The following is an 18253-nucleotide window of genomic DNA, read 5'->3' on the forward strand; positions in this document are numbered from 1 at the left end:
GTATTTTGACCAGTCCACTGTAGCTGAATTAATGGTGCCAGAATATCGATAAACATCTGACAGTAACAAGTACTAAAGGTAGAGCAAACTTCCACACGAATGAATTGCATGGATAGACACATTGATGTTATTTGCAGAAAGATACACAATCTCGTAAGAAGAATGAACATAGAAACACACATGCACGTGCACACAAACGCATACACACACAGTTTGTATTTTTTTACATAATTGCAAGCAAAGGTAAAAGTACGTAACAAAGAATTACAGGTGCTGCCGTGAACATGTATCACACATGAACCACGACAAAATAGTGAACAAATCAGAAATTGGGTCTACGATCAATGGCGCACAAGCTTGGTTTGCAAATGCCATGCAGACCTGGCAATGCCCATCAATGAAAATACCCATAAATAGTGGTTTGTAATTCAGTCCACTGGCAAGGAAAGCAGGTATGATGTCACGTGGTATCACTTGACATTAACTGACATTCCTTCACTTCCCACTAGACAGTGTAAAATTAGCTAATTGGCTCATGCTGTACTGAACCGAGTTCTCAGACTCGAACTGGGATATTTTCCTGTCAAATGGAATGAAGCAATTGCATTATTTTGCAAGTGTGTGTGGTCGAAATGTATGGCAGTTTATGAATCGGATGTCCTACGAGTGGTCTCGTTTCTCTTTGCGAGTTTCAAAATAAAATGTTACCGTAATCAGCACACAACATAGCAAAGTATAGATCACGTTTAGATTTGATGAGTCAATGTGAGTCATACTTCATTGGAATAAGAATTGAAAAACAATAGCAAGCAGCAGGCCTGCAGAGATAACAAGCAAGTCTTAGCTACACTTTCATGTCGTTGAGTGTAATGAACTTCATCGTTGCGACAGCATGTTGTACTGAACTGCGCAAACATATTGCATGTCTATCTGTGAGTGTCATTTAGGATGTAAAATGAAGTGAAACATGTGAAAAATGATTTATATAAAACATCGTTGTTGGTAGGGCTGTTGTGGTTGTCGTCGTACTTGTGGTTGATTGTTTTTGTGTTCCTTTCGTATGCTTTTATATATATTTTTCTCTTGCTTCAATATTACTACGTGCAGTTTTGTTTGCTCCTTCCATGTCCTTCAAAATAATTCCTGCTTTGAAAAGTTTCGTTTAAAACCGCAAGTACTTCTTCTTCCTCTTATTCTTATTCTTCACAATTGGAAAGAGGCTTTTGAAACAGGCAAGCTTGTGATTAAATGAACAAAATTTTTATTCCAAGTTAATTGATTACACTGGTCAACAATTTTTTACTTTCTGAATGTTGTCTAGATTTCTACAAGTGAATTAGGGTATTCTGGCACTGCTGAATCAGGAAATGGCATCCGTTTCTCTCCATCAGGTCAGGTTTTTGTGCTAAGTTGATTTGAAAAAAATCAGATCTTGTGACAAAATCAATTACATTTTTGTGGCATTATCAGCTGATTTTTGTCAACACATATCATCCTAAACAAGTTTTTAAGAAAAAAAAATGTTTTGCCAACAACATTTATTGATTACATGATAGAAACATCGATTACTGTCATCTGAATGGTGGGCATTGATAAAGGTAAGTACAAGTAAATTGCATGTTGCGTCACCACTGTTCAAACTTCAGGGCTTGAACTTCCGTTTCTTCGAACTCCTGGAATGTTCAGCGGCAGGGAGGTCTCTCTTCAGATTCCAACAGTAGTCAGCCATCATGACTGCGTCCCAGCGACCCTGATACCTGGTCTCCATCTCCTTCATGTCCTGATGGAATCTCTCCCCCTGCTCGTCACTCATTGAACCCAGGTTCTCAGGAAACCGGTTCATATGTGAAAATAGGTAGTGCATCTTGATGCTCAAGTTGCAGCCCAGGTTTCTGAAAGCAGTCAGCATGTTGTTGACAAGTTCTGCGTAGTTTCTGGCCTTATTGTTGCCAAGAAAGTTCTTCACTACCAAAACAAATGTCTTTAGTCCGGGAGCCAACCTGTGTACGAGGCTGTTTTAGGGTTGGACCTTACAGCCTCTGCTATAAAATTTTACACCCCCAGGATGTTTAGATATATGTTTGCAGTTCATGAAAACCAATGTTGGCAATTCATAAGCTCTTGCGAAAAATTTTGGCGGCCGTTTTTGTTTGAGGAAGATTTGAAAAATTTGATAAAACAGCAATTGTCAATAAAATTTCTAAAAAAATTAAAAAATCACATTCATGAAAAATAAATGTGAACTAAATGTAAGAATTCAATCAGTGCATTGTAAAATGACAAAAAAAAATTGTCTTTGTGAAAGTAAACCTCGTAAAAGTACATAATTTTGTGAAAAATGCCTTAAAAATAACGTTTTTTGAAGATGGCCTTTATAACTTTTCTTATCATAGGCAGATGCTGCATTAGAATACTAATTTCTCTTAATGTGATATGAACATGGTATCCATGGCTAATTAAAACAGCAAATTTGATTGAGTTCTATCAATTTTTAAAGAGAAAATTAACATTTTTGTCAACCAAAGTTACCCCTACCCCCAAAATCCTCTTACTCTATTGAACACAGTTCGGTTAAGGTTTGCTGGATCCAGGTTGGGTACTTCACAGTTCACTCTTCCAAAGGAAAATTCAATGGTGTTTGGAGTGACATGGCCCTGGAGCAGACATACAACAATGAAGGGAAGACATCTCTGTTCAAACGCATATCTCAGGCACCAGCTGCTCGAGATAAATATGTGAAAACAGCACCATTTCTCACAGCTGTATCGGAGAACATAAAGTCTATGGCTAATCTAGGCCAACAGGAATCTACTCATCATGGAGAAACACAGAAGCAGGCAACAGAAGAACATATGCATGTTGAGGAGATCAAGAAAGTGATATGCCAGCAGATGATAAACCCATTCCAGTGTAACAACCAAGTGGTTCTGCTCAATAGAGCAACTAGTGAGAAGGCTGCTTCAAAAGACTTGGTCCATGCTCAAGCTAAGGGCATGGAAGCCATTATGAAAGCAGAAGAGGTGGTCTCTATTAAGATTGAACCACTGAAGCTGGTAACTTTCTCCTCACAGAAGAAATCAAAACCATCAAGGAAACAGAGTTTAATCAGGATCTATCAAGATGAGACTGCAACTACACGTGTGCTGTGTTTCTATCGAGATGCCGACCCAGTCACAAGACAGATTGCATTTTCCCATGAGTGGACAGACTATCCATCATCCCTGTTTGAGGTTGATCCACGCTTAGCACAGGGGGTTGTAATGCGCAAAGGCAACGAGTCTGATTTCGTGGCAGTGCTAATTGCTGAAGCTGAGCAGGATGTTGTTTTACAGCTGCCATCATTACCACAGAGTGACCTATACACAGTTTATCTGGTAGACACAATGGCATTTGTAAATAAATACCAAAAAATGGGTGCGAAAACATTTGGTGAACTTCCCCAGCTGTATCTTCGCAAGCAGGTGTATCCTGCAGTTGAAACCTGAAATGTGCAACTGTGTCAACATCATTGGTGATCAGTATGATTTTGATGATAGCCATACTTTGAAGGGTGATGAGCAGCAGAGGAGAAACCAGACAGACCAGGCAAGACAATTCTCACCATCCAAGAGTCTAGAAATTCCGGACTGGAATTTATTCATGAAGAATCCAAGAAATAAAGGAAATCTTCAGAACTTCATTGGCACTTCCCTTTGTGAGAGTCCTGAAGCTATTCCGGATGGAGTGACCATCATTCTTGGTAGTATGATGGAAAACAAAGGTCACACTCTTTCCATCACATCAGCATCAAGTTCAGTTCTGGACTTACCTTGTGAAGAACATGAAGAGGCAGACACAAGGATTATTGCTCATCTTGCGTATTGTGTGGAATATCTTGATCACCATCGAGCTGTTGTGCATGCAACAGATACAGACATAATTATGCTGTGTATATATCACTTCTGCTGCTTGAACACATTGCAAGAACTCTGGATACAACGGCAGAATCAATACCTACCTATTCATGAGCTGGTAGAAGTGTTGAGCAAGAAGTACCAGAAAATCCTCTTGATGTCGCAGCTACACTTCTGTGCACATATGTGTTGTGTGGATGTGACACAGTGAGCTACCCATTCAGAAGGGGAAAAGAAGAGGTCAGGTCAGGTATGGGAGCATGTGCCAGAACAGCGCGTCGTTGCGTCCACTTTCCGCCGGTACTCCAGGGGCCTCCGTCTGGCCATCCCCCAGGCAGATGCCAGGCCCATCCCCATCTCCTTAAGATGATGGTCAACCTGCTGCAACCATGAGGCACGTGGTCGGCCCACTGGCCTCCCACTCATGAGACTCCCTCGCTGAGAGAATCTGGTGAGCAGGATCAGCGTCAGGAAAACGAGCCACATGTCCATACAGCCGCAGCTGACGCTCACGGACTATGCAGGTAACAAATCTCATCCGAGTCTCTCTCAGCAACCGCTCGTTGGACACAAAATCCGACCAGCGATAGCCAAGGATTCTCCGAAGAGACCTGGTACCAAAGGAATTAAGTCTCCGTCTCAGATCCTTGGTCAAAGTCCAAGTCTCGCACCCATAGAGCAAGACTGGAAGTACCAAGGACCTGAAGACTCAGACTTTCGTCCTCCCGCACAGGTACCGGCAGCGCCACACCCCATGATCCAATGAATCCATGACTCCCCAGGCCCGACCCAGACGTCTATTGACCTCCGGCTCACAACCTGCGGAGACATGAATATCACTGCCAAGGTAAGTGAATCTCTCCACGACCTCAACATCCTCACCACAAACAGACACAGACAGGACAGCAGCATCCAAGATGTCACCGAAAGCCTGGATCTTAGTTTTGACCCAAGAAATCCGTAATCCCAACGGCTCCGACTCCTCATTCAGCACCTCGAGGGCCCCCAAGAGGATGTCTAAAGTCTCAGCAAAGATGACTGCATCATCTGCAAAATCAAGGTCTGAGATCTTGACATTGCCAAACGATGCACCGCAACTTGATCTCTCCGACATCCTCCCTAGAATCCAGTCCATACAAGTGCTGAAAAGTGTGGGGGCAAGTACACATCCCTGACGAACTCCAGTAACAACTGGAAATAAGTCAGAGATGGTACCACCACACTTCACAGCACTCTCAGTACCAGAGTAGAGTTCAGACATCAGATCGATCAGTTTCGGTGGCACCCCACGAAGACCAAGAATCCTCCAGAGGACATCCCGATTCACTGAATCGAACGCTTTACAGAGATCAACATAGGCTGCAAGCAGCCCCTGCCGAAACTCTCGTCTGTGTTCGGTGAGGACACGAAGTGCAAGGATACGGTCAATCGTTGACCTCTTTGGTGTAAAGCCTGACTGCTCTGGACGCTGGTGCTCAAGCAGATGGTGGCAAACCCTATCAAGAATTATCCGAGCAAAGACCTTGCCCGGCACTGAGAGCAGCGTCACCCCTCGGTAGTTTTTGCAGTCTTGGCGATCACCCTTCCCTTTCCAGAGAGGGACAACAAGGCCCCTCTTCCAGTCAGTTGGGATGATGCCTGTGTTCCTGTGAAAAGAAGAGCGGCACAGGTTTCTCTGGGACTGATAGGAAACCTTCCCCACCTTGTTGATTTTGGAAGAGATAGTGAAATGGCAGCAACAGAATGTGTCATTGATGAGGCCAGAGTATACTGGACTGCTCTGCATGGCCAAAAAGGGTTCAGCTGTTTGGATACCCTCAGGCAGCATATGTTTGTCTCTTCAAAATTAGACCTTAGGTCACTGCCAGCAACAGAAGATGCGTTTTACTTCCTTGTTTTAAGAGCATTGTATCAATTGCTTCTGTATAGACGTGCACATCTCAGTGACCGAGCACTTCCCCAGCCACAACATTTGGCAGAACCCTTATCAATGGAAAACTGGTCCCAATTCTCATGTCTAAGCCAGCCAAGCCAAACATAGACAAAACGGTGTCTTGCATGTGCAAATTATCCAAATGTCTGAAACGATGTTCATGCAAAAAGGCTGCTGTGCCTTGCTGAGTGACATGCATATGCCTTGGTCAGAGAGGTTCATGTGGTGGAGTTGTTTCAGAGAGTGACTCTTCCTCTGAAGAGGATGTTTCATGTCACAATATTGTGTTAATCCATTTCTAATTTTATCTTCCTTAAAACCATGGCATGTAAAAGTATGTTCTTGTTCCTGACCCCATTGATAGTCAAGCATTTCTGAGTTACATAAATCTTTTGTTGTTTGACATATAACCTTGTCAATTGAAGGTAGGTTAAATCTACACCAATTGTGATATAGGAAATGAACTCCTCTTTAATATGAGGGGTCATTTGTGTATATAGGTTTAGTGGTTATGATTTTAGGACAATATGAATTACCCCTACCCCCATCCTACATCTTCGCTTTTGCCAACATTTTGTTATCAGAGGGGGCTCGCAAAAGTGTTGACTGTGTTGTTGCGCAAGAGTTTCACCATTGCCAACATTGGTTTTCATATACTCAAAGGGTGTCTCTTTATGAAAATCAACACAAAAATTTTATAGCAGACCGGGCAATTTTTTTTAATTTTGATCGGTTGGCTCCCGGACTACTTCCACGCTTCCAGTTCCACTTCGTTCATTGAGTTTTTGAACTCTGGATCTCTGATGAGCTGACGGATCTGAGAACCATCAAAGATGCCAGCTTTCAACTTCTCCATGGTCAATCCTGGAAAAGCCTGGCACAAGTAAGTGAAGCAGTCACCATCTTTGCCCAGAGCCTTGGTGAACTGCTTGATTAAGCCGAGCTTGATGTGCAGCGGTGGGAAGAGTATTCTGTCTCTGTCCACCAGAGGGTCATTGATGACGTTCCTTTCTTTGCATGGCACCAATTCCTCCCGCACAGGCCAGTCCTTCTTCGTGTAATGCTGAGCACGGTCCCTACTATCCCACATGCACAGAAAACATGGGTACTTGGTGAAGCCAGACTGTTGTCCCAACAAAAAGTTCACCATCTTCAGGTCAACACAAATAAACCACTTATGCTGATCATAACCAATTTTCTCCAGCACGTACTTCACCGCTTCATACTTCTCCTTCAGTGTAGTCGAGTGAGCGATGGGTACAGAGGCAAACTGGTTGCCGTTGTGTAGCAGAACACATTTCAGTGATCGCTTGCTGCTGTCAATGAACAGTCTCCAATCTTTTTGTTCGTACTGTGGCACTCCAAGCTTGAGCAGAAGCGCATGTCATAAATTGGCGCATGTAGGTATTGTACATTCTTCAGAGTTCGTTATTTCAAGAAATACAACTTTTTTGTATCACATTATTACAAAATCTGCCCCATTAACTTTAGTTTTGATCCATGAACTTTATGCTTTTCCTCACCAATTTTTGGAAGATTTTGAGGTTTTATGACTTCAAACTGATCCCTTTTCGACATAATCACCCAGAACTATCGTACCTGAATACTTCTTGTCTTTAAAATAATTATTTCCAATCAAAACAATTATTTGACATGACATTTTACCCCCACCAACTTCTTCTAAAATGCTCCACACATGCGTACATGTGAACAAAAATGTAAAAAACGACATGTGGCCATATCTCAAAAACTTGACCTGATTGAACAAAACTAATCTGAGTTTTGGATTCAGCGCATCAGATTCGTCCTAAATCAGCTTAAAAAATGCAGACAACAAATTTGTTGTTGACCAGTGTTATTAACTTTCCAACGGTACCATTTGTATTATTCTACAACAGTAGAAATCCTTCAGAATGAAGGGTGATGGAGAAACTCGGATAATTTTATAAACAGATTGTAGGATGAAAGGATATCATTATATTGTAATGCAAACGGTGCTGTAGCTAGCTGTACTTGTCAACACAGCTTAGATTGAGACCATGCATCCCCCATGCGATCGATTTACATCCGCTTTATTCTCGTTCTTCCACAAGCCTCGATCATGCACAAATAAAAATAAAGATACTGAGCATAATTTAGCAAAAATACTGAACCAAGTTTTATTCCAAGTTCCAGCACTATAATTGGATGAAATCTGGACCAATGATTGACAACACCCTAACATACACCGCAGTGCCATCTAGTGGACAATTATGTGAAAACAACCATTAATAAAAAATCCTTTTGGACTGATCATATCTTATGTTATAAGATCCAAAATGAACCAGCAATGACTGCTATAGAAGGAATTATTTACAAAGCAAAGAGAAAACAAACTGGAAACGTCTAACATCATATCTGTTGGGACAACCCAGCTGAGATGAAACCATCAACCAATCAATGGAATCAAAGTGCCAACAATTTCAAGCAAAACCGTTTCCATCATACGACCTTTCACCGCCGAGACGCCAGTTCCAATGCTTTGCACGTCCACCATCTTAGTCTGCTTCTTTGCACTGCAAGAGGAGGAACCAAAATTACACACGCAGCAAATTTATGGGCCTACCCACACATCCTGAAGCGTTTGAGGCATGCGAGAGTTATGTGTTGGAAATGGGTGAGTGTGGAGAACATAAAAACTACCATTCTGACAAGATGGAGAGCTTCCGAACATCACTCATTCAAATATGCAGTGAGAATGACAATGTCATGGGCCTACCAACGTCCATTATACATTTAGTCACAAGACAATACAACCAAACTTTACCAATATCTAAAGCAGAGAGAAAGAGGAATAACTTATACTGTACCTCAAGCATTAACGATGAAAAGCAACTGTTCATATTCTTGTTTCAAAAAAAAATAAAATACAGGAGAAGCCATTCTATCATCTTCATGCAGGTAATATCCACTCCAACTCAGGGACACACAGTAAACAAGGGTACAATGCGCAAACAATTGCAGGTGAATATTTTATATGCATCAGAGAAACCATACCACAAAAAATATAGTAAAGCAACGTATAATGTCAGGGAAAGGCTCTGGTTTCACGAGCCATGAAGGAAGCCAAGCCATCTAGGTCATTGCACTCACGCATCCTGGGTTGTTTGAGATTCTGTAGGGTGCTGAGATTTCGTCTTGTCCAGAATCCTAACTGAGCAGAACAAATGAATCCAATAAGTAAGGAAAGCATAGCAATAAATATTGAACTCTCATTGACTGAACAATAAAATAATATTTATTACTGGTCTGGAGGCAGCAAGATATCACAATTTGTGGCAAACGCACAAAGCAGTGAGGTATGTATTTACGCAGGCTATGCAAAGCAAGCTGTACATGTTACAAGGTCTCTTTGGGTCAAACAGAGTTTATCGGCCGAACCTGTAATGGCCTTCCTCTTTGGGTCGAACCATACCCAACCCAAATATTCGATGCATCCTCTTGAATATGGGATCCACTTTTAATCAACAATACTTTCAAAAGTCTGGCAAATACCAGTTCTGGCAACCATTCAATTCCATCCACTACTCTGATAAACCTATAAATTATCATGAGGTATCCAGAACAAAACCCTCGATCATTATTAGTTCAAGTCAGAAGCAGTTCAAGTCAAATGCAATCAATAATGTCACTGGCAGCCATGAGTAACATTATGGGCGTTGCATACTCACTGAACGAGATGTCCTTTCCAGGGAACATAAGCATGCCCAGTGACTTTTTGCCATAGGCAACATCAATCACTGCAAAGGAACACACGGTGCGATGTAAACACGGATGAAGGTGTCACAACGTTGGCCGGAGCGCAATTACGCACAGCCTGGCATATTGAAAGGGTTCAGCATTCAATAACGGCAGCCGTATCTGCACACTGACAAACTTGTACACCTGCCGCACGTGGCACGTTTGTGCGGCCGCCGGCAGATCAATGGCGGGTTGGACGGACGGGAACATTTGCTGGCAACCTTTAAAAAGGATAATTACACGGAATTTGTTGACAGAGGCAAGGTGATCGACAAGTCGGCCTCGCCAATTTGTTTATGTCGCCAGCATGTATAAATTGAGTTCAGTCTTCAGAATGCCACAAAACATTCGAACAATGCGGTTGCACACAAAATGACTCGAAGTGAAACTTGCAGACGTTGATAGGTTGTTAAACAGAACAAAGCATTTCTTTATACCAGTTGTAAAAGGTTTCTGCACAGAATAAAGGAATGTATTCACACTGATCACCAAAACAAGCTTCAAATCCCAGGGCAAGTTCAAGTGTAAAGGTAATTAATTTTAAAATCCCCATTTCTCTTCACTGGTTACTATTTTAAAGCAAACCTCTTCCATACATTATAATATACATATATATATATATATATATATATATATATATATATATATATATATATATATATATATATATATATATATATATATATATACTGCCAGGTCAGGTCAGATTAGATCTGTGACTTGCTACAGGTATCATGTAAACCTGTACTAATCCGTTCCATGGTCGGGTTGTCGACGACTAAACTTTCAACTGCGTTGAAACTTTCAACTTTCAACTGACGACCACAGGCTGCGTTGAACCGGTTGAAATGGAGCAAGGCTTCTGTGATCTGTGGCATCCAAGCTGAACTTCTCAAAGCTGGTGGAAATGCTGGACTCATGTCGATGCATGCAGTTCTGTGCCTTGCCTGGAACACAGGCATCATCCCAACTGACTGGAAGAGGGACCTTGTTGTCCCTCTCTGGAAAGGGAAGGGTGATCGCCAAGACTGCAACAACTACCGAGGGGTGACGCTGCTCTCAGTGCCGGGCAAGGTCTTTGCTCAGATAATTATTGACAGGGTTCGCCACAATCTGCTTGAGCAGCAGTGTCCAGAGCAATCAGGCTTTACACCAAAGAGGTCAACGATTGACCATATCCTTGATCTTCGGGTCCTCACCGAACGCAGACGAGAGTTTCGGTAGGGGCTGCTTGCAGCCTATGTTGATCCCTGTAAAGCGTTTGATTCAATGAATCGAGATGCTCTCTGGAGGATTCGTGGTCTTCGTGGGGTGCCAACAAAACTGATTGATCTGATGTCTGAACGATACTCTGGTACTGAGAGTGCTGTGAGATGTGGTGGTACCATCTCTGACTTATTAACCTCCGCCATCTTCGAAGATGGATGGAGGTTACTGTTTTCACCCCTTTCTGTTTGTTTGTTTGTTTGTTTGTTTGTGAACAGTATTACAGAAAAAAACTGACGGATTTTGACGAAACTTGGTGGGGGGAGGGGTGAGGTATGGTCCAAGGATCATGCCATTAAATTTTGGACTTGGTCCCCCCCCCTAAAAAAAATTGTTAGAGAAAATTTTTTTTTTTGCATTTCTACATGTTTTAAGTGATTTCCAACCCCCCCCAAAAAAATTGTTACCCCCCCCCCAAAAAAAAGAGAAAAATTATTTTTTTTGCATTTCTACATGTTATAAGTGATTTCCAACCCCCCCAAAAAAATTGTTCGAGAAAATTTTTTTTGCATTTCTACATATTTTAAGTGATTTCCAACCCCCCCAAAAAATTGAGAAAAAATAAAAATTTTTTTGCATTTCTACATGTTTTAAGTGATTTCCAACCCCCCCCCTCCCCCAAAAAAAAGTGTTAGAGAAAAAAAAATTTGCAACTTTTTTTTCAACAAAATTTCTATTTTTTTTTTTTTGCATTTTTACATGTTTTAAGTGATTTCCACCCCCCCCCCCCCCCCAAAAAAAAATGTTGAAGAAAAGAACTATAACTCTCAGCACCGTTGACATCATATTTAATGAATAAGATATAAGGTTCACTTGAGTGACCCAGCAGTATTGGCGGTGGAGGTTTTGCACTCTCCCGAGTGCTCCCCCTCTAGTTTCCAGTTGTTACTGGAGTTTGTCAGGGGTGTATACTGGCCCCCACACTTTTCAGCACTTGCATGGACTGGATTCTGGGGAAGATGTTGGAGAGATCAAAGTGTGGTGCATTGTTTGGGAATGTCAAGATCTCTGACCTTGATTTCGCAGATGATGCAGTCATCTTTGCAGAGACTCTAGATATCCTTTTGGGGGCCCTCGAGGTGCTGAATGAGGAGTCGGAGCCGCTGGGATTACAGGTTGCCTGGGTCAAAACTAAGATCCAAGCTTTCAATGACATATTGGATGCTGCTATCCTGTCTGTACCTGTTTGTGGCGAGGATGTTGAGGTGACAGAGAAATTCACTTTCCTTGGCAGTGATATTCATGTATACTGCCTGTAAGCAAGAGGTCAATAAACATCTGGGTCGAGCCTGAGTAGTCATGGATTCAGTGGATCATGGGGTGTGGTGCTGCCGGTACGTGTGCGGGAGGACGAAAGTCTGAGTCTACAGGTCCTAGGTGCTTCCAGTCTTGGTCTATGGAAGTGAGACTTGGACTCTGACCATGGATCTGAGAAAGAGACTTAATTCCTTTGGAACCAGGTCTCTTCGGAGAATCCTTGGCTATAGCTGGGAGGACTTTGTGTCCAAGAAGTGGTTTCTGAGAGAGACTTAAATGAGATTTGTTACCTGCATAATCGGTGAACGTCAGGTGCGGCTGTATGGACATGTGGCTCGTTTTCCTGACCCTGATCCAGCTCACCAGATTTTCTCAGCGAGGGAGCCTCGTGAGTGGAGGAGGCCAATGGGCTAACCACGTGCCTCGTGGTTGCACAGCAGGTTGACCAGCATCTCAAGGAGATGGCGATGGGCCAGGCATCTGCCTGGGAGATGGCCAGATGGAGGCCCCTGGAGTACCGGCGGAAAGTGGACGCAGTGACGCACAGCTCCGGCGCATGCTCCTTCCGAAACCTGACCTGACAAGGGGGCATCCTCCAGTCCATCTGTTTAGTATACTGAACATTTTTTATTTGAAATGGATTTGGGTGAGGGGTGGTGGCAGGTGTGGGATGTTCCCCCAACTTTTCCAACAGAAGAATAGTGATAATTTTAAATCTTTGTTTTTTTTTAAATGATCTTTAAAAAAACAATCAGGAAGTTTAGTGCTTCTAAAACAATCTTATTGTTTTAGAAGCACTAAACATCAGTTACATTACATTATTACATCAGTAATCAGCCTAATGCGCTGCAATACTATGACGTTGAGTCACAGTTCAAGATATGGAGGCTTTATTGATCAACATGGAACACAGCGTCAATCGTCATCATACATAGCCATATCGGCAGCCTCTTCTTCACCCCAATACTGTACCCTCTCACATGCCATGGCCTCTCATTTGTTGGGCTGTTGGCCCCATGATGATCATTTTCATGGATGGGTTTCACCAAGTACATTTATGCAGCACTGTGCCTATTTTTAAAATGCCAATCACAAGCCTTAAAACAAGCAGATAATACAAAACATTAATTCCCTTTCATAACAAAAATGGTTTTGGCAGCAGCAGTACAGTGCCTGTCTTGAAAAAGGAACAGCCAAAGTGCCCTGCCAGCCCCACCACTACCATATGCGAAACTCGCCGTCTTTGACTCAAAAGCCAAGCAAAACCCATGTGAAGCCTCCTTGGCCTCACCCCAATCACAGTAAAGCACCACCAGCAGCGAGAACAGCTCTCCAGCAAGAGATGCAGGAAACCACCTGCTGTTAACAACAATCCAAGAGTGAAACTCATTCTCCATGTAGTCAGACCTGAGTGAAGCAAACTAGTCCACATCTGCCGGTGCGGCTAACTGTTTACAGCGTGACACCAAACAAGAAGAAGGCAGCCACAAGGCTGCAGTTGACAACTACAACGAAACAGCTCGGTCAGCACATTCACCAGGCAGCCCCAAAGAGCCACCGGGTTCGCCATCCCCAACGCTTAACTGCCAATAACCACCATTCAGCTCCACGAATACCAGGTGCAGACACGTTGTAGGGCTGTTGCGCGTGGTAATGACCAAAAACAATCTCATGCAATCGTATTGATAAATAGTATGGTTCTTGGAAGTATTATGATTTGTGTTATAGTGTTCAAGCATATAATTCAATTTAAATAAAGATTTAAAAGGGTATAAATGAATTCACTGCCGTTTTACCAAGTATTGGTTCGCGGGTGCCAGCAGTGACCACTATTTTCGTTGTGTCTGTGTGTCTGTTTGTCTGTTTGTGACTCTCTCCAGAGCATAGCTCCGTGACGTTTGATGCGATCTTGATGAAACTTGGACACAAGCTGGATATCATGGTCTAGTTGTGTCTTTTTATATCCCACGCCCCTTGTGGGCAGAGCCATGCCCACTTGAACTTTTTTTTCTCGATTTTTTATCGCAATTTCATTTCCTAGAAGCTGTGCGTAATGTCCATAAGTACAACATATAAAAAAATCCGATTTGATTTTGTCAATTTTGATGGAAGAGATAGGTTTCTACTGTCGGGCTTCCTCAAAAGCTTCCACTAACTCAATTGTACCTATCGTGGCACTGTTCAATAATGCCCGCGAACCATCGTCGCCTCCCGGCTAGTCTATTACACCACCTTATTTAACAGATGACGTTAGTTCTTCGTGCCTTTTGCTTGTGTCCTTTATAACATCCTTACAAACTAAGTTTTCTGTTTGGAATGATTTTCCATTTTGTTTGACTGCTAGGTAGTTTGACAGAGCAAAAATATTTTCTCACTCCTCTCTGTGCATGCACAATTGGGACAAGTTCAGAGACAAAATACGGTAAACGAGAAATTGTCTTCCTCTTCCTGTTCAAAATATAACATTTGATTTAAATAAGTTGTTCCTCGATCATAAACTGATAAGAAAGAAAGATGGACGGACTGATGTACCTGAACCAATTGCTTAACTCCGCTTTTCGTTTCGCATGCACGAGGTAAAAATGGACACCCGTTGAGTACATTTTTCAAAATGGCGACTAAAATGGTCCCATGTTATAAAAAGGGCATTTGATTTGGCCATGGATATTGCCATGTTTCAAACAAACTTTGTTCTGCAATCGTTGAATAAGGACTTATACGTCGGTACACAACAGGCCATGGAAGAAGGTGAAACTGCTCAAATTGCGAGAGTCGTCCTCGAGATTTTTGAACATGTGTCATTTCTCAACCAGTCTCCAGATAGCTACCGGTTTTGAATGGCAAGCCCTGGTCAAAGTCCCCACTCAAATCCAGGTGATAATCGTTTGCGTGGATATTTGAACAATCGGGTCTTCACACAAAGGCCACAAACTCTCGTGGAGTTGAGGTCGGAAGTCGTGGAACTGTGCAACTCATTACAAGGACTTCTGTTGCAGAGTTAAAGACTTCTTCACCTTCCGATCGGAGGAAAAGAAAAGGTGAAATGGTGATCACGGGGAGCATGTGGGGGCAAGATTCACTCCTTCGTTACATATAGCACCAAAATGGCAACCATGTGATTTTTGAGGTTAAAATTGTGGGAGGAGTCAGGCCAGCTGTCCAACCAATGGGTGGAAAGGAGTGTGACACACAGATGGACGAACAAGTGCATTAATAGCATGTACACATTAAAATTTAATTCACAACTGTAACATCATTTCATGGGCCATCCGCATTTTTAGCAACTTATGTTTCTGCTAGTGGCCATTGGTGGAAAAATGCTTTGAATCCCCCTCCCCTTTAAAAAAAAAAATCTGATTCTGATACAATAAAGTATGTAATAACGAGGCTGAAATACTCCTCTCCCCATCCTTATTATATTTTGGAATCTCCATCGCGTCTACGTAAGATGCACAACACTTCATCGTGACTGAAGCGCCTCGTAAGATCTATTAGGCGGTGTATAAACATACGTACGAGTTTACTTGTTTCCACAATGCACCCGCTTGGTTTGTGTCAAACTATAAATTGCATGACTCCATTCGTTATAAAATGGTGACTGACAAGTTCATTATAAAATTAGTAAATGTTTTAGGGGTTAAATCAATAAATAACAAACTGGAGTAATTCGACTGCGCGCAGTCGACGAGTATGCCTCCGCTCTCTCGCACAAACACTTGAGTATTGACATATTTGACCCTTGACCTGTATCATATCTGGCCCAAAATCTAATCACTTAATTGCCCTGTCTAACTTTACTTTTGTATCAAGTTTGATGAAATTCTGTCCAATATTTCTTGAGTTAGGGCATAAACAGTAAAATTTCAGTGTTTGATCTTGACCTTTGACCCTTGACCTTTATCACATCTGGCCCAAAATCTATTCACTTAATTGCCCCGTTTAACTTTACCTTTGTATCAAGTTTGATGAAATTCTGTCCAATATTTCTTGAGTTAGGGTGTAAACAGTAAAATTTCAGCTTGATCTTGACCTTTGACCCATGACCTCTATCACATCTGGCCCAAAATCTAATCACTTAATTGCCCCATCTTACTTAACCTTTGTACCAAGTTTGATGAAATTCTGTCCAATATTTCTTGAGTTAGGGTGTAAACAGGAAAATTTCAGTGTTTGATCTTGACCTTTGACCCTTCACCTTTATCACATCTGGCCCAAAATCTAGTCACTTAATTGCCCTGTCTTATTTTACCTTTGAACCAAGTTTGATGAAATTATGTGCAATATTTCTTGAGTTAGGGTATAAACAGGAAAATTTCAGAGTTTGCCCTTGACCTTTGACCCTTGACCTTTATCACATCTGGCCCAAAATCTAATCACTTAATTGCCCCGTATTACTTTACCTTTATATCAAGTTTGATGAAATTCTGTCCAATATTTCTTGAGTTAGGGTGTAAACAGTAAAATTTTAGAGTTTGACCTTGACTTTTGACCTTCATCACATCTGGCCCAAAATCGAATCACTTAATTGCCCCGTCTTACTTTACCTTTGTATCAAGTTTGATGAAATTCTGTCCAATAATTGAGTTAGGGCGTAAACAGTAAAATTTCAGAGTTTGATCTTGACCTTTGACCCATGACCTTTATCACATCTGGCCCAAAATCTAATCACTTAATTGCCCCGTCTTACTTTACCTTTGTACCAAGTTTGATGAAATTCTGTCCAATATTTCTTGAGTTAGGGTGTAAACAGGAAAATTTCAGAGTTTGACCTTGACCTTTGACCTTGATCACATCTGGCCCAAAATCTAATCGCTTAATTGCCCCGTCTTACTTTACCTTTGTATCAAGTTTGATGAAATTCTGTCCAATATTTCTTGAGTTAGGGTGTAAACAGTAAAATTTCAGAGTTTGACCTTGACCTTTATCACATCTGGCCCAAAATCTAATCACTTAATTGCCCCGTCTTACTTTACCTTTTTACCAAGTTTGATGAAATTCTACAATTTGCTTCTTGAGTTATCGCGTAAACGAAAATCCGGACGGACGGACAACCCGAAAACATAATGCCTCTGGCACCCTTGGTGCGGAGGTATAAAATTCCCCACGTTTCTATCGATTCGATGTGAAAAAGCGATTTTTAGACGAGAGCGAGTCTTCGCTCCAACTAGTGACGTCATCTTGAGCAGCGTCATCGTCGTCATCAGCACTGGATTTACTTGCTTGTGGGCCCTACGCCAAACCTTATTAGTGCCCCCCCCCCAAAAAAGTTATATATATATATATATATATATATATATATATATATATATATCGTAATATTGTAATGTAAAAAAAAGAATAACAACATAATGTAACACCAATAATTTTTAATAAAATTAGTTCTATATCAAGTAAATCAAAGTAAATCAAGTTCCATATCATGTACATCTTACACATAGGAATAATGGAAAAATACAATGAAACTGAAGCATAATAAATTACAATGAAATACAATGCATAATAAAAAGCATACAATGAAACCCATCAGAGAACCCACAAGTCCCTGGTGGGCCCACAGTTACTGGTGGGCCCGAGGCCAATGGCCTATGTTGCCTATTGGAAAATCCGGCCCTGGTCGTCATCATCATGATTTGAAAATAATTCTTCACTTCATCCTCTCCAAAGGTATTTTTTCTCATTCAACGCATTATATCATCATCAATGAGACAAAAATGCCCCATTCCCAGAAAGTCCCTTTTTCCAGGTCTTCCATGAGCCTCGACCACGCACGCACCAAACCGACGAGCTTCGTGCATACCTCTGTCCAAGCAGAGCACTCCGCTCTGTAAATCGACAAATCGAACGATCCCCTCAAAGCAGACGTCGTGGGCCATGATTCGGACTCGTTTCTGCAGGAACTCTGCGATCACCTCAGCGTTCTCCATGCTCAACACCGCACAAGAACCCCCGCGGTCAATGTCGGCGACCCACAATGCACCAGTGCATGGTGACTTCCGGTTGTTCGTCAGGGTTGGAATCTGAAGTTTGTTGTTTCTTTTTTCTAACGCGGGGTCCACGTTGCCTGTCAGGTAACGAGTCACCACGAATGAATGTACGAGTGTAGAGTAAAAAGTTTAAAAGAAAT

The 18253-nt window shown here is 41.9% G+C and overlaps 1 protein-coding gene across 2 annotated transcripts in view; it reads right to left on the reverse strand.

Annotated features, from left to right (window-relative positions):
* EXD1 (exonuclease 3'-5' domain containing 1) overlaps positions 1-18120 on the reverse strand; it is a 78973-nt gene extending 60853 nt beyond the window's left edge. For both annotated transcript variants that reach the window (XM_085852825.1, XM_085852824.1), the window contains exons 1-4: positions 17927-18120; positions 9537-9605; positions 8959-9019; positions 8317-8381 (exon numbers count right to left, since the gene is read on the reverse strand). In XM_085852825.1, coding sequence (XP_085708951.1) covers positions 8317-8381; positions 8959-9019; positions 9537-9605; positions 17927-18053 — 322 coding nt within the window. In that variant the 5' untranslated portion in view covers positions 18054-18120. The remainder of the gene's footprint in view (positions 1-8316; positions 8382-8958; positions 9020-9536; positions 9606-17926) is intronic.
* Between the last annotated feature and the right edge of the window lie 133 nt (positions 18121-18253).

Source organism: Eptatretus burgeri, chromosome 13, assembly GCF_056783735.1.
Source record: "Eptatretus burgeri isolate ZD-2024b chromosome 13, Ebu_testis_v1, whole genome shotgun sequence".
Lineage (NCBI taxonomy): Eukaryota > Metazoa > Chordata > Myxini > Myxiniformes > Myxinidae > Eptatretus > Eptatretus burgeri.